Here is a 24,107-nt window from a genome sequence, read left to right as displayed (position 1 = left end):
TCAAATATCTTCTTTTTATGGTAATGCTAATACTAAGTAACATCTGTATAACATGCAACATTTCCATTTTTTCCTCTCATTTTTACTCTAAACAGCTAATAACTGCAGACAAGCAATGGCGAATATGTAGCGTCTTCATCATCACTGTGGATCAAATGTCACCGCTTGTAATTCACTCTACCAAAATCAGCGAGCTTCTTGGACCGATTCCCACAAAACCCCGAGGCAGTAGCCAAGTGGGGCTTCATCGGCGGCCTACCTTCGCTTGCAAACCACATGTCTGCCGGCAATCCGCTCCACTGCCGGTTCGGGCTCGCCCTCACCAGCGGGCTCAAGCACAACGCTATTTTCGACATCTTCTTCGACCTGGTTCTCGCTCTCCTAGCTTCCGTCGGTATCCTCTTCCACCGCGGCGAAACCTCTGCAGATCTTCCCGGTAGCGATAAATCACACTCGTCTCCTGGATTCGCTTCAACCGCAGGCGACATTCCCCGCTCTATGCATGACCTCCGATCACGAGGCCCGAATTGGCTAAAATATTCCACATGTGATGTCCTCGAAGATTGCTGATTTTTTCGACCGACGGTAAAGATTGCCGAGAACCAGGACGGGGAAGATGATGACGTAGACAGCTCATCGCACGAGTCTCGACGATGGTGAACCCTGGGATCCAAATTGAATTTATCGGACCGCGCCCTGAACAAACTTGAAAAAAGAGAGAACCTGTGTTTCTTTTTGAAAGATGTGGCGGTACCAAACTCGGCGGCGGTTGTGGTGAGGTCCACCTGAGGAAGAGTGTAGAATCTCTTGTGATGGATAGACGTTGCACTGTTGTCGTCAGATTTCCGTCGACTAATGTAAGGAGAAACAGAGCAAGGGAAAATCAGCGGTGGTGGGCGACTATCCTCAGATGCGGCAGCGGAGGAGGCTGATTGAGCCTGGGCGGCGACGAGAACCAGAAGACGCTCCCGGAGACACGTGGCGCAAACGCCGACGCTGCTACTCAGGTCGGAAAGGTGTTTCTTGCACCTCATCTAGTCGTTGTTGTGCAAGAAAACAGAAGATTTTGTTGGGGGATTGAGGCCTAAGGACAACAATATATACTGGGTTATCTCATTTCGTATATTCATTCATTACGTTTAGTAAGAGAGCCAAAGCTTAAAACGAGGCCACACTGTATAACAAGAAAACAACAGGGTGGAGGAGGAGGGCATTCATTTACTGACATTTGCAGCTTTGTAATTTTATATTAGGGTAACAGTCTTATTACCAAATATATCAGGGACACGACGACAACAAGACAAGCTTTGTCTCATTAAAACTGCAGGCATATAATCTGTTGTTGCTTCAATATTTGAATAATTATTTTTAACAAACTCATTTTTTTCTTTTTCACTAATGCTATTAATTAGCATTTATAGCCAATTAGGTGGAGTGTTGTCATTAGCTCATCCAAATATTTTGGTCATTAGATTACCCGATTACTTGCCTTTTCAGCCTTATTTTGAATCTGGAATTCCTCTTTCCGGTTCCCATTGTCTTCAAGTGGAAATAAATTTCATCCTTTTATTTTACTTTAATTAAAAACTTGATTCTTGTTAATTTAATTATATATAAATTATTAAACCGTTAATTTTTCTAAGTTAGGGATTTAATTATCCACATGTCCAAAGCCCACATCACTGGGAGGGGAGGAATTTAGCTGTCGTCTCATGAGGTCAGAGATCCAGCAAGACAGGCATGGCATGACGTCCATTTATCAGTTTCCAAAGAAATGAGAGGAGAGAAATTTTTTTGTTGTTGAGATTTACAGCATATTAGTTGCATGTCGATGCTATAAAAGCAGAAAAAGGGAAATTATAGTTGTATAATCCAAAATGCAATGTTACTAATTCTCAGGAAAAACAGATGTAATAACAAAATTTAGGGTTATTTGATGATAGCTAATTCAATCAATGTAATCACTGCACTTTTCCTCCTTTTTTAGGATGCTGCTACTCAATCCTTCATTGCTGCTTTAGAAGATCCAACTACCACCAGAAAAGAATTAGTGCTTTTTATAAATATAACTTACATTTTACTCTTTCTTTTTAAAAAAAAAAAAAACAGTCTGACTTAGGCAAAGTCACAATTAATGTGGTAAGTTGAAAAATAATTAGGTAAAAATATCATGGAGATACTTATATTAGAAGATAAATTATATTTTATATTCTTTATTTAAAAAGTGAGTAAATTAGTCTAAATACATTCGATCAAAAATTAAGGTAATTATTCTGTTAAAATTTTTATCCATTTTAATTGTTAAGGGATGACATATTATTATCTGGTAGCATGAATTAGTCTCTCTACGTAAAAATTCCATCAATTTTATTGTCTATTAAAAATTTCATCTATTTTTTTGCTAAAAATTTAATTCATTTTGCTTGAATTAATCCTTACATATTAGTATATAGAATGTTAAGTGTCACTGATTACTCCATCAATTATGTAAACACTTAACAGTAATAATGAATAGAATTTTTACAGAATAAATAATTTACTTTTTTATCTAAACATATAAAGATTAAATTTTTATTTATTTTTGAATAAAAAATAAAATATACCAGAGGAAAAGCAAGCAAAGAGGGCCGAGGGGGGACTAGAGGCGGGGCAAGCATCAACAGCTAATCTCCGTTGTGTAATATAAGTAGAGGGTACGATCTGATATCCACTAATTCAACCTTTTCCAAATGTTCCACTACTGTCAGTCAGGGTTTCGGGTACTGTTTGTTGATTATCATCAGACAGCCGACTTGTGATGAGAAGATAAATAGGATGGGTTGGGTTCTCTCTTAAATTTGCTTTCGTTTTGTGGGTCAGGCTCGGCCAGCCATTAGAATCCATCCACTCCAAACAACTTGGGAAGTAGGGAGTTATGTTGTAGCCCAGTAGGAAGTTGATTGGAACTATTGGGTCTTTTAAGGTATAGTCCAGTAAGAAGTTCAACATCTGTCAGATAGAGATATCAAAATTCCATGAAATGTTGAATCTACTTTATCTGCCAATCCAGCGATTGGCCCAAATTACAAAAGAAAAGAAGCAAAGCAAATAACAATGGTAAAAGTATCATAGGAGCCCCTATATTAGAAGTTAAATTGTATTTTGGCCTCTCAATTCAAAAAATGGTAAATTAATCCCTGTACCTTAGATTAAAGAGCAAATAGGTCCTTTCTTTTAAAAATTTCATTCCTTTATACTATTAAATTTTTTTTAAGTATATAGGCCAAGATGTAATTTAAATTCTAATACTAGGAACTTCATAGCCGATAACAACAAAATTTAACTTCTCCAACGGAATTTGCCTTCAACGAGTACATATACAAGAACAAACAGACAAGGTTTCCACCTTACCACAACTCAACAAGAAAGAACAACAGTTGGATGTACTCTGCACAAGAAGTGTTTGCCTAAAATAAACCCCCACAATACTGCCAGTGTCGGTCTCATGGTCGAGATTTTAGATCTATCCATGACATTGAAAATCAATACAAATCAGTTATAGCCATCTACAATTCTCGGAAAGGAAATCTCGTGAATTCTTCCATCCATCATTCCTGCTTTAAGTTTCAGAAATGAATAATAATAAACAAATTTGAAACATTAATTACGACCAAGCTTTTAATGTGAAGGAAGCAACTCCCCAACTTTGTCCTCTTCAACATGTCTCTGTACTTTAGATACTACAATATATATATATATATATATATATTTAAAAAAAGGGCACAGAATTAAACAGTGGGTAGGATAGGTTTGTATCATTTATTTCTCCATGCCCCATTAGGCAATGAGTTGGAGTCTGTTGTTTCGTGTATGTTAGGGCAACATGAAAACGCTATTTCCTTTCCTAGTGGCCTACAATTGCTGGGTGGATGCACTGCATTTTCACATTTGCAACCCGCACTTGCTTCTAAATTGCTAATTCAATTTCAGTTTTGTTTGTTAACCGCAAAAGATGAAAAGGAACACTGATATGAAATTTAGTACAATGTGATGTAATGCCAAAATTTAGAGCTTGAAGGCAGTTCATCATACTGATGAAATGAAGTCAACTCCGCAGAGTACAGTGAGCTGGGTGCGCTGCGCCTTTCAAATATGGTTGGTGTTGGTCTAAACATGGAGTGATTTAGCAGCCAAAGGAAAGCAACCTCAGGTTATTTATAATAGAGCTTGGATGGTAAGTGGGTTAACTAATTTTTTTGTAAGAACAGAAATAGTAAGAAGAAAAAAAGACAATGAACGGTAGAAATTGAATAATTTATTTAGTTAGCTCAAAAGTTATACACATCTTATCTAACCTTCAGTGTCAATCAAGCAAACATGTTTTTTGTTGTGTGTGTTGTCCATTTGCAAACTTATATTGAAAGGTAAAACCGCAAAAGGAGAGTGAACGTAAACCACATCAATCATATATCATCCAAATTAGTAGAGATTAGTTGATTTTAGCAAAATGAGTAGCAAGATTTTGATGTGTTGGTGTTGGAGGGTGAATACTTTTTAGTTACACATTTCATGGCACAATTGATGTGTTCAAAACCCCTCGGGATTCCAATTGGGTGGGCCTCTCTCTTCGATGATCAGCTGTAGACCTAGGCTTGATGCCATTGCCATATCCCTAAATGTAACCTCTCTTTTCCAACCCAACATGAAAATGAAAAAGTAAACAATAAAGAAACACTGCCACTTCATATCTTTCCAAAAGCCCCTTTCCTTTCCAAGATAGAAAGACAGGAAAAGAAAAAAAATAAAAACTTCAATTTTTCCTCTTCAGTCTTTGATGCATTTGCAGCCCAGTAATGAAATGATATAATTGTTCACTCCTGATTCATATTTCCTGTAGCCTGTCAAAATTCCCATTTCACAAACAAGCCTCAGAAAGAAAGAAAGGAACTTTTTGTGGTTTGGTTTTTGATGGGTTATCTTTCTTGCAAAGCAGACTCAGCAGTGTCCATAATCTCCACCTCCACAACCAAAGGTGTCACCAACAAGCAGGAAAAACCCATCAAGATCCAACAGTTCGATTACTCTGACCTTGAAGCCGCCACCAATGGGTTCTCCGACCAAAGGCTTCTAGGCAAAGGTAGCCACGGCTCCGTCTACAAGGCTGTTCTCAGGGGACGCCACGTTGCCATCAAGAAACCATCTTTAAGAAACCAAGAAACCAACCCGGAAGCTGATAACGAGATCGAAATCTTGTCCAACATTCAAAGTCCCGGGTTGGTGAATCTTCTTGGCTTTAGTAATGACGCTAAAGATCGTTTATTGGTGGTGGAATTTATGAGTAATGGCACCTTATATGATGTTCTTCACTCTTCCTCTTCCTCTTCTTCAAGGCCTTTGAATTGGGGTCGAAGAATTCGATTAGCCTTGCAAGTTGCCAAAGCCTTAGAGACACTTCACTCACAAAAACCCCCCATTATTCATAGAGATGTTAAATCTGCAAATGTGTTAATCGATAGGAATTTCAATGCCAGGTTGGGTGATTTTGGGTTGGCACTCAGGTGTGGTGTTGATGATTATAGGCTTAGATCAACCCCTCCAGCTGGAACCATTGGGTATCTTGATCCATGTTATGTGACCCCTGATAATCTTAGTACAAAAACTGATGTTTTTAGCTTTGGGATCTTGTTGTTAGAGATTATTAGTGGTAGAAAAGCTATTGACATTGCACATTCACCACCTTCCATTGTGGATTGGGCAATTCCTCTTATAAAGAAAGGGAAGATTGTTGCAGTATATGATCAAAGGATTACACCTCCTGCGGATCCTATTGTTAGGAAGCAGTTGGCTGTCATAGCAGCTAAATGTGTGAGGTCCTGCAGGGAGCGGCGGCCGGCAATGAAAGAGGTGGTTGGTTGGTTAACAGGGTTGAGCAAATTGGTTCCTCTACATCTATGGAATGGTTTTAACAATCCATGTATGATGGTGGAAACAATGGGGCGTCCTGTTGAGTGTAGGAACGCCGAGGATGCCATGGATGGTAAATTTGGGAGGCAAAACTTAAGGGACTCGCGCAGAGTCTATTCAGATTTGGGGTTCAGAAGCAACCTGATGGAACTAATGGGCATGAGCATGAGTGGTGTTGAGGGAGAGTGTGGCTATGACCTTGTTGGAATTGGAACAAAATCAGGGAGCAGCAAAAGATATGGTGAAGATAAGAACGGTGGTTTCGGTTTGAGGAGGAACCGATCAGCCGGAGAAACTTCTCAAGGTGATGTATATGCTCGATTCTCAGGCTGTAGGTGACATTCAGTAGTATATCATGAACATTGAAATGGTTGGCAATGAAGCAAAGTCGAGGCTTCCAAGTTTCAGTTGCTTGCACCCCACCCCAAATCCATGTGTATTTTACTTGTGGGTAACTTGTTTTTGGTGATTTCAACCATATCCAATGCTTCTTTGAATTGTTAAAGTTGTGCTCATTTTGTATGTAAGATGAGGACATGGCTAATGTCCATTTCATAGGTTGTTAATCTTGTTTTTGCTGCAAAGCATACAATTGACGAATCCATGCATGATGAGGTGATTCAAAATGTATGTTTTTTTTTTTTTTTTGTAATTTGAACCTGCTTTCGCAATAACTGAATAACGTATTACTTCGTTTCATTCTCACGCAAGGTTCGGGTTTATGTAATTTAAAGGCTAAACAACAGTAGTTTAGTTTGATCAAAGTCCAAAACATACATAAATAGAGCCAAATTAAGAGGGAATTCCAATAAATAATTGAGATGAGAGGAGTCTGCTTTGCTTTGCTTTTACTTCGTCATATTTTGTAGGGTAGAGGGTAGAGAGAGATTGTCTTATCTTATTTCTGGAAATCCAAAGGTATTATTGGTATTTGGCACATCATCATGTCAATGGAATAATTAAATCATCAAACTTGAATTTTAGTTTGTTTGTATGGAAATTTCTTATTGGAATGTGAATTTTCTTCTAACGTTTTCCAGAATAATCAAATCACTTCCCTGTGAAAATGGACAGCTTTTAATGATTCATCTCCTTTTTCTGTCATCTTCATTTTAATGATATATTCATATTTTACTGCCTTGCAAATTGCAATGTTGGTTCAATTCACATTACTTATTATTGCCAAATAAGAACTCAAATGAACAAAGAATTCTGGCAGTATGGATTTTGCTGGCCATGCCTTAAGGACAGATAATTAATTTATAATTTTTACAATAACAGCATTGAATGTCAACACTTGTTCATAATTTTGAATGTATTGGTTGAATATGTTAAATACTACGCAGCTTAGCCAAAATCTTTGAAAGATTTGCGGAAAGTAAAGGTGGATTTGATCCAATTATACTCAATTTTGGGATTTAATTTCACATAATCATTATCATAACCATTTCAATAAAAAAATTTATGTAATTGAAATAGTTAATGAAGTTAACTATTTGGGCCAACCTATGATATTACAAAAGTAGAGGGATGAAAACCAAAATTTGACTGGTAGTAAAATCACAAATGATGTGTTTAAAACCAGATATTGGGGGTTGTGGTGATAGGATCAATTGTGGTTAGAGCCAAAAGAATGAAATCAAGTAGGATCTCATCTTCATGTCTTGCCAAGTGAGGTGGTAGTATACTTGTGTTTGGTTGAAGGATAAGATGTGGAGGAAGAGTGATTTGGAAGGCACGCAATGGACAATATATGAATCTGCTTTCACTTCCCCACCCACTGTGCTTCAAGTTAAAAAACAGGACACTTGAGTTGGCGCTGCATTTGGAGCATTAGGTCAGATTTTGCTGTTCAGAAAAGGACTGAACAAAGATAATAACTAACCCAACTTCATCACTCCATTCTGTTAGTGATCATTTGGTAACCCTTTCTTTATTATTCCTCACCATGTCTTTTTCATTTTTTTTAAAAAAGGAAGTCGATTAATAATAAAGACAAGAAGATGAAGATGAAGAAGACCCAAAGTTTCAAATGGAGATGTGTCTTTAGGTGTTTATCAGGAAGCAAGAAAATGTGTATTCCTTGTTTGTTTTTTAGTTTTTCCAAATATCAAGGCTTTACAGCTCAGGTACTTACAGTTTCATGTGCTTCTCCTTTCCTTGGTGAATGTGCCCCCCCTCTCAACCTCCCTCATTATTGCTCAACTATTGCATTTTCTTTGCTTTTATTGGGGCAATAGAAACATACGAAAATCCGAGAAGAATGATGATGAATTTTAAAAGAGGAAACTAAAATGGGTTGTGCTGTGTTTGATTTTCTGGATCCAAGTATTGAAGTTTTTTTTTCTTCCATCAGTTATTGCAAACAATAAAGATGAAAATTTTGAAGTTAGACTCTTAATGATGCTTTTAGTTCCGTCCAGACTATCGAGTGTGAGTTTGTGAGGAAGAGAAAACTGAAAGAAAGCATCAAGGAATTATCAATCAATATCTATGGTGGAAAAGGCAAGTGCCACCTTTTTTTTTTTTGGTGGTTACCAAATTGTGCAAAATGTCAAAAGATGGCGATGCTTCTTTTCAAAAAATTTTTTTAAAGAGAACTTTCATTTCTGCTTGCCTTATTTTAAGCTCAGGGCTGAGCATTTCAGATATTAACGCGCACTTGAAAGTTGGATCGAACCAACCAGAACCAAATTCCGTTGACTGTCATTCCTATTATAACATTATGAAGACATGAGGCCAAGCGCAAACCCAGGACAACATGACCAAAGCATAATTGAATTTTATATCAATTTTCTTGTAATTTTGGGACATAATTTGTTTTTACCCACATCTACCAGAATCTAGAAATAATAATAAATCTGTTTTTGTAATTTTCTGTTTTGATAACAAAAAAGCTAAAGGGTTGTACATCTAACTACCACGCACAAACCAAACACAGGAAAAGCTTGTCAGATCCAATTCGCTCCGCCCTCCCCGAAAGAAACAAAAAAGAAAGACAACCGAACTAAATAAGCCAACTCTACTCTACTTATAAATGCCACTAATATCAAAATGTGTAATAAACAAAAAAATCCTCTGCACCGCAACTATTCCCACTAACTTGCTTTGACAACGGACTAGTATATGAGAGGCAAAGTCGTCAATATATAGCAGTGAAGTAACCAAGAATATCCTCTGCACCGCAATCAAAGAGATGCCGCATTTCTTGTGTACATCAAAGGGCTCATCAGTACCCTGCCCCCAAGTATGTTGAGGAAAAAATAAAAGCAGACCCGGGGGGGGGGGGGTTCCAATAATTGCAGATTTTATGCCCTCCCTTTCACATCCATCTACCTCATCTTACATTCTGCCTTGTCTCAATCATCCGCTTCAGAGTTGCAAGCCAAAAGTTGCACTCATCCCACTCGCTAGTGGTAAGAAGAACCTGTTCCAGGAAATATATGTTAAAATGAAAAACAACTTTTTTCTTATGAAAACTACTTTCAGTTGCCAAAATTCATGATGAAATCACCATAAAAAACACTCTTCCCCCACCATACCTGGACTTGCAGAGCTGTGCCAAAATCATTATTGTCCAAAGCCTGGCAAAGCTGAATGAGCTTATCAGAAGCATTTTTTGAAATGTCTCCACCGTTGAGTTTGGCAAATAAGGCACCTATTTTCCTTGAATTGTCCTCTATTTCACGCTTCTTAGCTGGGTTTGCACGTGAGGCACCCAGTGCTTGAGATGTCTCGTTAAAAAGTCTAGTTAAGGTTGTGATTACAGGCTTCTGGTGAGCTGAAAAACAAACAAGATGAAGCCATCACCAAAAGTATTCCATATCATCTTTAAGTTGAAGAAATCTAAGAACAGAGATTTATCATATTTCATAAAGGTTCTTCAGATGAAGAATAATGATGTCAAGATAAACTTTGCTCAATTCTTTTGGATGGTAAACCCTACTGGAATAAACTTATACAGTGACGTGAAAATACCACATGACCAGAATATCTCCATAATCCAATAAACATGCATGACATTAGCATCCAAGAAACTAGCAATTACCAGGTACATTTGAAGTATCAACAGTCTGCACAGTTGGTGGAGGGGCAGCAGGTGCTGCAGCTGGTTGTACTGGTGTCGATTGTGTAGGGCTGGGTGGTTGCATTGGGCCCATCCCTGGTCTTTGAACAACAGGTGGGTTAGTTACTGGCATAAATCCCCTAGGCGTTGAGGTGGGAGCTACAACTTGGGACACTTTTGGGCCAGGAATAGATCCCATTGGTGATGGGACAGATGCAAGAGACCCGGCCCCACAGGGTAAAGGATACGTAGGGTAGGCACCACCCTGAAAGCATGCAAAAGTAATTCAGTATACCAGTCTCAGAAACTTTGGCATCAAATATGAAAATAATGTAGCAATACAGACAGGATATAACTGAGAACCCAGGGTAGTTGGCTGCTGATATTTATCAGCATTTCTTAGAACAGGAGGATTTGAAGGAACAAAGGGTCTAACAGTAGGCTGAGTGGTGCCAGGTGAAGGAGCAAAATTTGCCTGGAATGTCAAGAAACTATTTTGTCAAGCATCAAAATGATATAAAAATGCAAAAAACATCATGCACATAAGAAACTGAAAAGGCTGGAAGAACTAGAAAGTCAAAACAGAGTGCTCATCTAGGATATCTAAGAGCCTTCTACCAAGTATCTAATCTTCTTCACGTTGTTCGATCAAACCAAGGTATATAAAAAAATCAACTCCAATTAAACAAATGAAGCTGGTTTTGTTCTGATTTTCAGTTGTACAGTTTTATTATCCCTAGTGGATCCCAAGAAAAAAATAGTCGCAACCAATTTTTAGATAGAAGCAATGGAAGGCGGTTTGTGAATTGAAAAACAGTCAAGTCAATGAAGATCAATCACAGATTAAAAAAAAACCCCCAAGGCCAAGACTTCCAAACACATACCAATTCCACGCTGTCAATTAAATGCAATCTTTCACTCCAAAAACTCTAAACAAGCATTCTCATTTTCTTTTCCCATGGATACATCCAATAGAATGGTAATTCATAGAAAGCAACTACAACTACCAATTCAACCAAATAGTTCTAGGTGTTGAGATAGCATGACAAATTAATAGCAAAATCAACAAAATGGAATGCTATGCACAAAAAGAAAAGCAATACAACATACCGAGGAAAATTGAGGAGCTGTGGTAGGAACAAAAGTATTAGCAGGCAGTGGTTGAGGTTGATACAAGGCAGGAGGTGCATACCCTCCATATGAAGAAAAAGAGTGTTGATAATTTTCATCATAAGCACTATCAGGAACACTTGCATGAATTTGCGATGTAGCTAACTCCTAAGCAATGAGTAAAAGTAGAAAAAAAAAAAGGTTACTCACAGCATCACAACAGATTCTCAAGGAACTTTCACTCAAAAACAAGTCTTATAAAACAAAAATGCAAGACATAGCACCACTGGATATACCTGTTGTGAAGGCTCAAACTCTGGTCCACTTGCGGGATGAGAGTTACCAAAAACAGAAGAACTGGTTTCTTTCTCTGAGAGAATAAAAGTAAATATCCTCAATAAGCACATTTCAAGTCTACAAAGCTAACAGCAACCTAATTTCATGTTAGGCCACATAAATATTGCTATTATATGCAAGTAAAAAAAACTGTAAGATAAATTGAAAGAAATTGAGAGACCAGAAAATGTTGCTAACAGTTCTTTAGTTTAAATCTAAAGCATCACTGTTTAAGCAATTCAAATTGGAAGAGCTCAATCGTGTTTCCTACCAAGTTCAACTGGTGGACATTTTCAGTTACCAGCATGACCTTTTCATGTGAATTATTTGCACAAATATAAACTAGCAGTGGTAGATACAAAACCCAATGCAACAGCACTATAGCAGTTACCAGAGATATATCCTAAACCATGTACCATGTACTGTAGAAAATGCAATACGATCTTTTAAGATCACAAGTTCAGGTGAAAGCTCATCAGACCCGAAGAGTTTCAAATACCCCATTGCTGTCGTTATGAGTCCTTGACTAGCCAAAATTTCAGCATATTTCTCAACAAGCTTGCATAGAGATGCACCAAATCGCTTCTGGCCAGTTGCCAAAGCAAGAACAATCGTTTTTTCCATCAAATCCTAGAAAACAAACATCTATCGTCAGATTGATGGACCAGACAATCAGAAATGTGTTGTTCTACAGATTGCCAACTTACCTGAAGAAGATCAACATAAGATTTCCCATCATTTTCAGTTGTCAAGCAACTTGACCAAATCTCTACGGTTTTATCAATATTTCCTGCACATATATAACAGAGAGTCGCTGCCAGAGTTTTACCCGCAACCATTAGTTTTGTAGCAAGCATATCACAGAGTACAGCCCATTTCTCTCCCTGGGCAAACTGCTCATCAAATATGATAAATTAGCCCATGATAATGGCAACAACAAGTTCAGTTATACAATTTGTGGCTACACCAGTACATTAACTACTTCCAAATTGGAAACTTACCGTACAGAGGAGTGCCAATGTTTCTTTCCAAAATTTCAAAGGCCTAGAGTTTACAAGGCTTGTGAGATTATTGTTCACCATTGCAGAGACAACCTAAAGAAATAATGAAGAAATATGATTAAATCAATCAGTGCTAATCAAAAATAAAAATTTAATTTACCTTGAGGTATGGTGAACGGCTCATCTTAAGATATTGATCACGTGTGCTCTCCCATAAGGAAGAACCACCAACATGAGCAATAACTAAAGCATCAGAGATTTTATTCGCAGCAATGCACTGCTCGACTGCCCCTTTGTAGTCACCCACCACCAAAGCACGTTGAACAGCATCATCAAATGATGCATCTGCACTTTCCTCCAGTCCGTCTGATTCTTGAGGTATTAGATCTGCACCAGGAACTGTGCTCTCAACAGCAAAACTATTTTCGGAAGTTGAAACAGGTGTATCAGCTTTGGGACTTGGAAGATTATTGAAGAAATCTTCCCCATTATCAGCTGCAAAGAGGGTAGCTTCTTTCTCTCCCCCATAGCCCCTTTTTTCTTCCACTTTATCCTCATGTGTAGTCTCATTCACACTCCAAGAGCGGTCATCTTGTACAGTATCTTTTTCTTCTGCAGTTAAACTAAAACCAAGATGCATGAGCAACTTTGTCCTCACAGTCCCGTCATCTTCAAACATCACCTTTAAGAAGCCCCATGTTTCTCGATCATCCTGAGATCTGTACAGAATTATTTAAAATGAACCATCAAAAATATTAATTTGTGGATTTAACCAAATTTTTTGACAACAGAAAAAAGAAGAAGAAAATAACTACACTTTCTTAATTCAGGCAACATACTCAGACTCATAGGATTTCTTCTCACATAAAACCCTTAGTGAAGACCTCTCCCCATTCAGTATTGCAGATTCAAATTCAGATGAACGGCTGACAAGACTTTCTTCAGGAACTAAGTTATACATGAAAACCTGAAAAATAATATATACAAGACCATAAGGTAACAGAAGAATGCGGGTGGCATTTAAATAAAACAGAACGAAACAAACCTCACCAACATACTCACCTCTGATGATGCAGAACTACCTAAACCAGATAAACAAGGGCGAAAAGAGACAACTTTTCCTCCAAAACCAAAAGATGCTCCAACAGGACGTTTATACCATTTTGGAGCTCTCAAAGACGCTGCATAAAGAAAACATCAAAACTAGTTAGAGAAACTGAAGTACCAATAAATATATATTGTCTCAGAAACAATGAGTTTATAGGAGATAAACAGTGAAGACTATTTAAACAGATCTGGCCGCCCATATCTGCTTATCTTCCCCGACTTTTGACAGTCACCATTATGTTTCTTCTTGACTGCCAAAGCTTAATACTAATAAGGTCAAATTATAATTGGAGGGGGAAAAGACTGGGAAAAGCTAAAGCTCAACCTAAGCCTATCCAACCCAGTCTACAATGATTCATATTTGATCACTGCTAAACCAACTGATGCAGTAAAACATACGGTTATATTTGATGAATCACCTGCACCAAAATCAAGCTCCCTAACACTGTATCGGCTGCAACCCAGCAGAATAAAGGTAAACAGTTACCTGAAAGAAGTGCTAAATCTAGGGTTCCAAGAAAATATTCCGAGGCAAAAATTGTTTGCAGATCAGACAAGTAATCTTTTTTATAGACAAACCAGCAAAAATAATAAGCTTCAAGCATTTGCCAATTAAATTAAAAAAGAAACAGTTTCTCGCAACAAATATAAATCCCATCCACATGTGTATAATAATCACAGGCAGATTGCAACTGATCTGTGATATAAAAGTCAAACTGTCATGAATTTAAAAATAGGTTAACTGTAATAGAAAATATAATTTAGACAAGGTCGCACCTCAATATTGTAAATGCCAATTTTGCCATCAAAGGAAGATGCTGATATAATTCCAGGCATCTTCGGATACCAGTGCACATCAAAGTTCCAGTTGTTACCAGCAGGCAATTCACAGACAATCTATGCCCCAAAAGAGGGGAAAAAAGTCAAAATTGAGAATATAATTGTTTGATAAAAGGGACATGCAAAATCAGCAGAAGAAAGCTAAAGCATATAAATAATCAACTCATCCCCCCCCCCCACCTCTCCAGTAACCGTATCCCAACAAATAGTATGATTATCTTTTGCACAAGTGAGCAAATAAGAGCTGTCAGAGGGACACCATGCCATTGTAATTACACCTGCAACAGCGTATGCAGTCAAATATAAGAGCAAAAATAACACAACTCCACTTTAACTTGCAACAACTAAAAGAACCAGAAAAAAAAAATATAAAACCACTACAAGAATGGAAGACAGATAACTACCAGAAAAAATAACAGATGACCTATACCAGGAAAGAGACAAAGACCTAAGTTTATCATGGAGCCGTAAAGCAAATGGTTCCAACAGAAGGGCAACCAACTCAGTCTTAAATTTCTTCTCACACCAACTTTAAGAATTAAATTTATGCATCTCACATTAAATGATCTAGTAAAAGGTCAAACTGAAAGAGTTATTTGGACCTTCCATTGTCATTGCCATTCTTATTGATAAAAATATTCAGGCTGCTGATTTTTAATTTTAGAAAGAGTGAAAAAAGTGACATAGCAAATACTCAATTGCATAAAATGGTCATATCGAGGGCGGAAGAAAATATCTAAAGCAAAGAAGGTAGTTATCACCAAGTTATGAACAAGAATCAACTTGTCAAGCAAGCTTACCTTTTGTATGCCCTAGAAACTCCTTCACTGGTGACATTATGTTCCGCATATCCCAAAGCTGCTTGCAAAAATTAAAGATATTAACATATTCCCTACAAATAGTAATCCACAAGAGAAGCAATATCAACAACAAGATTGTTACCCTAAGGGCAGGTGAACCATCATCATCGGATGCAACAACAAGTTGAGTGGCAACATCAGGATGCCACTGCAGAACAGAACATCGCCTTCTTACTGAATCTGCAAAACTGTCAATATATATTTACTTATATAAAAGATTAGGTCAAATGAAGTAACAGGTCACATATATTTTCGCTTGGTAGAAAACATATATTTACCTTATCACTGGTTTTTGCTTCTTCAAGTCCCAAACAACTGAAAAAATAAAAAACATACATATTATCTTCCCTTCTAAACATATATGAAAAGACAATAAAATCCATTCATTTCCTCACCAGTAGTTCCGTTATATGAAGTTGATGCCAATATATGTTGAACCTTGCTATTCCAAGACAGAAATGAGATTTCACCTTGAGTGGCAGAACCACTACCCTACATCATTACCAAAAAAACTATGTAGATCAGGTAATCTTGTAGTCCAGTTTCCAACTAAACCATTAATTAATATATTTAAAAAAGGTATGCTTGCAACATTAATGATGCAATAAATACGCAGAAGTTAAAGGCATTTAGTAGAACACAAACAGCATAACAGAACTTACAAGATTATTATCAACGACATAATAGACGCACGAGGATTCCAATTCAAAAAGTTATGGATAATTGGTACATACCTTAAGAGGTGGAAAATGGGTGGGTAGTGCAGGTGCTGCTAAATCCCAGATGCAGATTTCACCATCATCTGCCCCAGATGCTAGTAAATTTGGAGCAATGGCATTGAACTCAAGACCACGAACCTGAAATATGGGGAGAGGAAAAGAACTAAACACACCACACAATCTTCAAATGCTTGACGAAAAATATCATAGATGTAAGAAAGATTGCACATTTATTACAGAAAAAGAAAACTCACGGCCCCTTTGTGCCTTGAAAGATGTCCAACCAGAGCTTGTTCACTTGCCTCAGAGCTAAGGAAATAAAGAAAAAGTAAATTACAGCCACATTAACCATATATGCAAAATATCTATGGTGGAGATCAGTTAAATTTTTCTTCACCATCATTTCTTTTGTTACAAACAAAAATAAAACGATGATATTAGCAAAAATAAATATCCCAAAACAGAGGCAGATTGTTATATCTAGTAATAGTTAGCAAAAAACTTCTCAAAAGTGAAATGTGAGAGAGTCACCCAATTCGATCGCTAGAAACAAAAATTATACAAGAACAGATAAAAGAACATTACCACTTCCCTAAAGAGGGTCTAAGTCATGAACCATTTTGTAAAAAGAAATTTCTCCCCAAAGATAAAGATCATCTTTTCTTTTCTGATTCTTTGTCTCTAACAAAATACAGCAAGGCCGAAATGTATCCAGCAGGCAAATACAAGGAAAATAAAATAGTTTCCCGCCCTTTGAAAACAAGTTTTTCTATAATCATTAAGTCATTACCCAGCACAAAAGAATCAACACAACTTATTCAAATACTGAACAAACAAGTGAAGAAAACACCACAAAAATGCAAACATCATATTTTTCTCTAAATTATGAACCTCCAATTTTATTCACTTTCACTCTTAATTTCTAATATAAAACAATACCATCGATGCATCAGACAAAATGAAATTAAGCATGCAGCATGCTCAAAGGCAATGCAAATATAGGGCACAAAAAATTACGGTAAATTTTGTCTAACTGACTCCAGCTAAACAAAAACAAGCGTTAAAATTTACAAGGGAGTTAAATATCAAAATATTTTACTTTTTGAGAAAAAAAAAAAAAGACAACACATCTCTTCCAGATTTTAAATTTCAACTAACCACATATCATATGCAGTTAAAATAAGCAATCTAGAACTCACAAATTTTGGGCAAAACATCATTCAATCCAACCACTAGAAACTCTAGGCTCAAATAAAACATGTTCGGCCTAGAAGTCACTTGTTATCCACTCCAAACAACCAGGCAATTCAATACACATAAAAAACAATAGAAAGCCGACATCAGAAATGTGTCGAAGTAGATAGCAATATAGTATAATCACAAGATGCTAGAAAACAGTCACCATTTACACAAACGTAATACACTTAAAAGCCGCAACATATCCACTTAACTTGCAGATTAAGAAAATGCCTTACTAATTCTCCTTATTTGCAATTCAACCGAAAAATAAAGTGAATTAGATAAATAAAACACAATGTATAAAAAACTAAATTCACCGGATCAAGGTCAACGGATTCCAAATATGGATGCTGCCATCAACGAGGCCACCAGCAATGAGCCCGAGTGAAAACTCGTCGGAGCCGGATCCGTTCTTCCCCCAAGCAAGGCGGTTAAAACGCTCTGAGCTGGGGCATTGACCTACCACGGGAAGCTCCCGATCTTCACTCTGTAAATCAAGCTTGAAGATCTCGAGATTAGCCGATGAGCTGAAGGAAAGATCGACCGCCCCAGCCATTGTCCCCGCCGCCATGTACGGCGCGTCCGGGGCCAGTGCCACTGAGGCCGATCTATTGACCCATTTTATATACGCCATATGACTAAAATGCAAAAATTACGGTTTCTTATCCTCCAAAAATGCCCGTCAGTATATCTGTCGATACAGTGAAAAAGAAACAAAGATGGGTAATAATTATTCGGGCGTAAGTGATTGGAGCGTAATAACTACAAAGAAAAAAACTGATTTGGATTAAGATGGAGAGAACTCGGAGAATTAGGTTTTGATATGTTTTGTGAATTCAGAGAGATGCAGGACGAGGACAAGGAGTAAGACTAGGAGGCGGGAGGGAGACTAGATTTTGGGTTTTCATTGTACGGAATCGATCCACTCGAAAGTCTGAGAGGGCAAGACTTTTTTTTTTTTTTTTTTTAATGATCTCAGTTGAAAATAAAAATTTAAAGTAAAAGGTAAAACTTGAACATTTATACTTGTTGCTAATTTGTCCAGACATGATATTATTGACCAATCCGATGATAGTAGGAGACAATTTCTCAGTACGTTACATAGCAAATATCAACTAATATTAAAAAGTATATATAAATAAACTTATTACCAATTAGTCATTGATTTGGTGTGAATTTTAGTTACATCAGTTACATTAAAATTAAAAACAGCGGTTATGGCATTAAATACTATAACAATAGAATTAAAATGTATTTAAATTTAATAGCAACTATAATAATGAGGTAAGAATAAAATTAATTATTAAAGATATTAAATTAAGAATAATATATAATAAAAATGATAAATTATTTTATTTTTATGAAATTATTAAAACATGTTAAATTGTAATTTTATGTAATAAAATAATAAGTATCATAATATTTTTATAATATTTAATTATTAATTATAATAAATAATTATTGACCACATTAGTTGAAAATGAATTCATAATATAATAAATAATTATTTAAAATCATTTTATATTAAAAATAATTTATGTTTTTACTAAATAATGATTAAAAGTATTAAAACCACCTGTATGTTAAAAAATTAAATCATTTAACATGATTTTATTTTAAATAATAATTTATATTATATTTACTATAATAAAATTATCTATTTATTGAATTATTGTATAAAATTATTTTTCTATAATTGTTATATTGTAATTCACTTTGAATATTCATTACATTTATATCTATATATATTATGTAGTAATATTTTATTTTTATAGTATATACATTACTCTCAACCTAAACATGGGCTTTAAGATATGAAATGTTACATTTTTTGTTGAAACAATTACACTTTCATTTCAAAATTCAATAAGTCAGTTCATACAAGATAGTCATCATTTAATACTTCTAAACACATCATTTATTCAACTCCGAGTCATAAGTAAGCTTACGAAAGCTCTCGTGATATTTTGGTAACATTTGAGAGGCTAAAATGTAAAAAACTATTAAAACAAGAGGTATTGTTTTGACATCATTGAGTAAGCGTCGCAATATTTTAGACAGTAATTTTATGTTGTAACTTTAAAAGAATTGAGTCATGACCATGAAAACAGTAATTTAATAGATGCAAGTTGCAACTTAAAGAGGGAATTAAGTTAAACTATAGTTTGAGTCCCTTTTTATTATGTCAAATTTTAAAATTTTAATATATAATTTTTAATTTGGTATGATATTATTAGTAAGTCCAAATTGATATGGCTGTTGTTCACTATCGCATTTTTATGAAGTTATCTTAAGCATTTTATTAAAATATAAATTTATTATTGCTTAAAAATAATTAACTAAATTTTCAAGTGCTTTTGGTTGTGTGCCTGAATAAATAAAAAATCATGTGTCTAATTATAAAAAATTTCCCTTTATTATGTTAAAAAAATAAAATCCATCTCGTCAAAAAAAATTTTCAAAATCCAACTCGTTACAAATTTTTTCAAAACTTATATTGTCAAAATTATTTTTCCAGAATAATACTTAACAATTAAAAAATTAAACCCTAAAATTCTAAACAATTAAAAACCTAATACCCTAATTTAAATTTTATTAAATCCTAATTAAACTTAAAATTTTAAACCTAAACCCTAATCGGTAAATATCTCACTAGAGATTACATTGTCAAAAATATATCCACCTCAACACCCTTTTACCTAATACAATAAAAAAAGCGCTAGAAGCATTTTTCTAAATTATCCCCTAAAAATCCATCACTGTCAACACAATTTTGAATTTTTATCCATGCCTGTTATTATTTTTAAAAATAGGCATATTTCCATAAATAATTTTAGAAATGTAACTTTATTGATACTAAACCCAAGTTTGGAGTGGTAAATATTTCATTATGCCCAAAAAAAAAATCAGATTTGACTCTAAATAAACTCCATCACTCCCTGTCATTAAAAGGAAAAAGAAGCTGCAAAACTGCGTTTTGTTTGAGTTAGTGAAGTGAGGTAGTCAACCCTAGGTCTTCGTCTTCCTTGGAGACGCCTCATTCAGATTCTGGCAATAGCATACTAGAAGATACAGAAATTTCCAAAACCACAACTACTTAAAGCGATACTGCTCTTGAGTCGGGTGCTGATTAGAGATGAGTGGAGCAGAAAAGGTTGTGTGCGTAACTGGAGCGTCTGGTTACGTAGCTTCGTGGCTCGTTAAGCTTTTATTACAACGCGGCTACACTGTTAAAGCCACTGTTCGTGACCCAAGTCTGTAATTTTCTCTTTTTCTTTTACAAGAAAAGAAATTTCCCTGCCCCTCCGTTTCAGTTTGACATCAAAATGGTATGTTTGAACATGCAACAGATGATCCAAAAAAGACACAGCACTTGCTTGCCCTTGATGGGGCTAAGGAAAGGCTTCATTTGTTAAAAGCAGAATTGTTGGAGTAAGGATGCTTTGACTCTATAGTGGATGGATGCCATGGTGTTTTCCATACAGCCTCCCCTGTCATCTTGTCAGCTACCGATCCACAGGTCTATCCTTCCATTTGTAATGTCTTTGACTTTCTTTTGTATTGCACTTAGTTGAACCACTAGGATGTGGGACTGGGAACCTAGTTAAGGGGGCAAAAGACCACTAAGATTGTTCTCAAACTGTTGTGAGAAAGGATCAAAGGCTAAAAAATAGAAGCTAAATTTCACTTATATATACAATTTTGGGGGCAAGCATGCACATTTCAATTGCAGGCTAATTGAACTTTGGACTCCAACACAACTACAATAGATTTATGTTCTAATGATGATGAGTTATTGTATTGTAAGCTGTATGGTTGCACTACATGTGATTTGACCCTCTCTCGTAAGATAATGGCCAGGCCACTCTGTTTAACTTATTGTCATTGAATTTTATGCAAACCGTTTTATCTTTTCCCTTTTCAGGCTGAAGTAATTGATCCAGCAATTAAGGGTACGCTTAATGTTCTTAAATCATGTGCAAAAGTTCCGTCCATCAAGAGAGTTGTCATAACATCTTCTGTCGCCTCGGTTCTGTACAATGGAAAACCTTTGACTCCCGATGTGGTGGTCGATGAGACTTGGTTTTCAGATTCACGTTTTTGCAAGGAGAATAAGGTAACTTTTTATAATATGTCTTGGAAATGAGATTTTTTTTTTTTGTTGTTGTTTATAGTGTCATAGCTAATATAGTAGCATATATGCTTCTTGAAATTCCATGAGTGAACAGTAATCTCGGTTATACCCTCTTCTTTAATTAATCTATGTATAGAAAATGTTAATGGAGGTGAGGTTTCTAACTAAATTGCACTTTGATCAAAAGTCCTTGTAAATCTTATGCTGTCAAAATTATGTCAAATCTGACTTTTATCGCCTTTCATCTTAAGGGTTCTATATTTTATCTTTTCTGAACCTTATGTTCTACTGGAATAGGTTTAGTTTATGATAAATCAACATTTTCAGATGACAAAAGAAAGTATACATAATGTCAAAGTACTTACTTCTCGATCTTTGGTTTTTCCAGCTTTGGTACATGGCCTCTAAAACTTTAGCTGAGGAAGCTGCTTGGAGGTTTGCAGAAGACAATATGATCAACTTGGTTGTACTTAATCCAGGATTCGTGATTGGTCCTCTTTTACAGCCAGCTCTAAATAGCACTTCAGAGATTATTCTAGCCCTCACGAAAGGTACTTTTTTTAACCTATTGAGGATGATGTACCTAAATATTCTTTCTCATTTTAATTGTTTGGAAGAAAAGTTCTTCATCTGTTTCATTTTTGTTCCAAAAACATTTTAAATCTTTTGAATTCAGGAGAATGTGCTACTCCTGGTTTTAGGTTTGTTGATGTTCGAGATGTTGCATATGCACATATTGAAGCATTTGAGATCCCTTCAGCTACTGGCAGATATTGCCTAGTCCAGAGACATGTACAGTTTCCGGAAATTCTGAAGACCTTGAATGAACTTTATCCTACTTTGGGCCTTAAAGAAAAGTAAGCAATTGGATTATCTTGCTTTTTAGTATCACTCTTTGCAAAGTTGCCAAATGCAACTTATTATTCTTTCACTGGATTCTTGTGTTCCATCGTTGTTTCACTCGACTGCCCTCACTTGGTAGAATGGTAAGAAAGTCTGGGGTAGTTGGATTATGTTAGTTGGCTCTGATGCAAAAACCACTCAATCTAGGTCATAGGGAACTTTTAGATTGTACTCAATTGCAAAGCAATGGCGTGAAATTTACATGAATGAACTGCTGCCTGCATTTTAGAAGGTTAGAGGGCTAAAAGGAGTCTCATCATGTATTCATATGGATTAGAGTTGATATTGTTGGGAAGTTGTTTAGCAATAAAGTTCTTTAAGAGTGTAAATCAGCTCTTTTCTTTTTTCTTTTAAACTTTTAGTTGGATAGGATTATGATCACTCGTTCCACGGCAAGTAAAGTTTCAAAAGCCCCATTGCATGCATGATTGAGACTTGAGATCTTACTTCTCTACCTAAAATTGTGATGTCTTGTTTAATTAACGACAGGTATGAAGATCATGAGAAGCCTCTTGAGCGTGTTTTCCAGATATCCCAGGAGAAGTCAAAAAGTTTGGGTCTCAGCTTCATTCCTTGGGAGGTGAGTCTGAGGGAAACTATTGAAAGCTTTAAGGAGAAAGGCTTCTTGAGCATCTGAAGAAGTGTTGGTTTTAATGTTCCATCTCGTTGGAACATGTTATTATTTCCAGTATGTACCTGTGACCATCTGCCACTGCCGCCTCCAGGACTGTATTTCAAGTATTTGGGTCTTGGTTGATAATGTTAGGTTTGCTGTCTAAAGTGAATAATTAATTATGTTGACTATTAATATGGCAAATCAAATTGTTAAATGCTTTAATTAACTTATGAAAATAACCACGTGTTATAATAAAAGTAATATTTGCTTGAAGCATGGTAGATTAATTATATAAAAATAATAAATAATACAGATACTCCAAATAAAAACTCAGCTTCAGGTTGCTGCAAATAAAAATAATAAGAATAGAGAGATCTGAATGAGTTATCTGACTTTGGAGAAACAAAAGTGGAATCAAATGAAAGAGTTGTTTGATAACATTTACAGTAAAATGATAAAAGGAAAGGACTTTGTCCCTAAATCTATGGAGGAATTTTTCTGATAGGGGATCAAAGCGGTTATCTTTGGAGATGGAAAATTCGCCCGCAAATCAGATGGTTCTATTTCTCATTCTTTCTGAAAAGATTGAGAAAAATCAAATGTAGAGAGAAATGATTTTCTAAGATGTGTAGTTTTTTTGACGATTAATCAAAGCATCTAAAAGTGTAAAACCAACAAAATAGAAATGAGTAGCTTTTATGGGACATAAATCATGGTGATTTTAATTATGAAAATATATAATATTTTTATGGTGAATATGTTCAATATCTTATTATCTTGCAGTTAATAAAAAATTTGACATCTGTTTAATAGTTGTTAATTATTGTTTTTATATGAATCATTATATAGTAAAATTTATATGAAAACCCCAAAAAGATTTTAATTAGAAGCATACTGAAAATTCTCGAAAAAATAATTTAATACACTTGCATAAATATTCATAATGATGGAAACAATATGGACGTATGTGGTATAACCGACTTAGTTAATAATAATTTCAATCATCAATTTATACCAAGCAGTTCAGGTTTTGTTACGGGCAAGACTTTGGTATGTTTTGGCTATTTCGGTGTGTTTTTAACCTGTTTCGACCAATTCTAGCTTATATCAAGTGCATAACGCCTTGTACATTTGGTACAAAATTTTGATTTTTTTTTGTCTTAATCAAAGTATCCACCACCTGTAGCAGTGACTAATCCCTCACCACAGATGCTCTCCGAAAAGAAAAAAAG

At 35.7% G+C, this 24,107-nt stretch overlaps 3 protein-coding genes, 1 long non-coding RNA gene and 1 pseudogene across 4 annotated transcripts; 3 read left to right on the top strand and 2 right to left on the bottom strand.

Annotated features, from left to right (window-relative positions):
• Positions 1-158: 158 nt before the first annotated feature.
• LOC108459094 (uncharacterized) lies at positions 159-1,034 on the bottom strand. Its single transcript, XM_017758458.1, has one exon. It carries the CDS (start codon positions 1,032-1,034, stop codon positions 159-161), a length of 876 nt encoding a protein of 291 aa, XP_017613947.1.
• Positions 1,035-4,322: 3,288 nt separating this feature from the next.
• LOC108457981 (serine/threonine-protein kinase-like protein At3g51990) lies at positions 4,323-6,636 on the top strand. Its single transcript, XM_017757206.2, has one exon. The coding sequence runs from the start codon at positions 4,948-4,950 to the stop codon at positions 6,280-6,282; it is 1,335 nt and encodes a 444-aa protein (XP_017612695.1). The 5' UTR covers positions 4,323-4,947; the 3' UTR covers positions 6,283-6,636.
• A 900-nt stretch (positions 6,637-7,536) lies between these two features.
• On the top strand, positions 7,537-8,925 carry LOC128284121 (uncharacterized). Its single transcript, XR_008274438.1, has 2 exons — positions 7,537-7,780; positions 7,919-8,925. It is a non-coding gene; the product is annotated as an uncharacterized LOC128284121 (long non-coding RNA).
• On the bottom strand, positions 8,808-18,301 carry LOC108460630 (protein transport protein SEC31 homolog B). The gene is made up of 22 exons (XM_017760197.2): positions 17,539-18,301; positions 16,237-16,291; positions 15,998-16,120; positions 15,659-15,755; positions 15,542-15,578; positions 15,346-15,451; positions 15,204-15,261; positions 14,584-14,681; positions 14,342-14,460; positions 13,983-14,026; positions 13,519-13,637; positions 13,296-13,423; positions 12,617-13,175; positions 12,457-12,549; positions 12,163-12,348; positions 11,872-12,085; positions 11,416-11,489; positions 11,120-11,287; positions 10,356-10,484; positions 9,992-10,274; positions 9,486-9,724; positions 8,808-9,370 (listed from the first exon to the last, which is right to left on the bottom strand). The coding sequence occupies exons 1-22, from the start codon at positions 17,853-17,855 to the stop codon at positions 9,281-9,283; spliced, it is 3,336 nt and encodes a 1,111-aa protein (XP_017615686.1). The 5' UTR covers positions 17,856-18,301; the 3' UTR covers positions 8,808-9,280.
• A 1,824-nt stretch (positions 18,302-20,125) lies between these two features.
• On the top strand, positions 20,126-23,132 carry LOC108457854 (phenylacetaldehyde reductase-like; annotated as a pseudogene).
• Positions 23,133-24,107: the final 975 nt, after the last annotated feature.

Source organism: Gossypium arboreum, chromosome 11 (assembly GCF_025698485.1).
Source record: "Gossypium arboreum isolate Shixiya-1 chromosome 11, ASM2569848v2, whole genome shotgun sequence".
Classification (NCBI taxonomy): domain Eukaryota; kingdom Viridiplantae; phylum Streptophyta; class Magnoliopsida; order Malvales; family Malvaceae; genus Gossypium; species Gossypium arboreum.
The sequence above is the reverse complement of the archived record's forward strand: the minus strand, read 5'-3'. Positions and strand labels throughout refer to the sequence as shown.

Coding starts and splice junctions, on each gene's coding strand:
- LOC108459094 (XM_017758458.1), bottom strand. CDS start 1,034: ATGAGGTGCAAGAAACACCTTTCCGACCTGAGTAGCAGCGTCGGCGTT.
- LOC108457981 (XM_017757206.2), top strand. CDS start 4,948: ATGGGTTATCTTTCTTGCAAAGCAGACTCAGCAGTGTCCATAATCTCC.
- LOC108460630 (XM_017760197.2), bottom strand. CDS start 17,855: ATGGCGTATATAAAATGGGTCAATAGATCGGCCTCAGTGGCACTGGCC. Junction 12,086..12,162: donor CTTATGTTGATCTTCTTCAG/GTAAGTTGGCAA, acceptor TTTGTTTTCTAG/GATTTGATGGAAAAAACGAT. Junction 11,288..11,415: donor AGTTTGAGCCTTCACAACAG/GTATATCCAGTG, acceptor CTCATTGCTTAG/GAGTTAGCTACATCGCAAAT.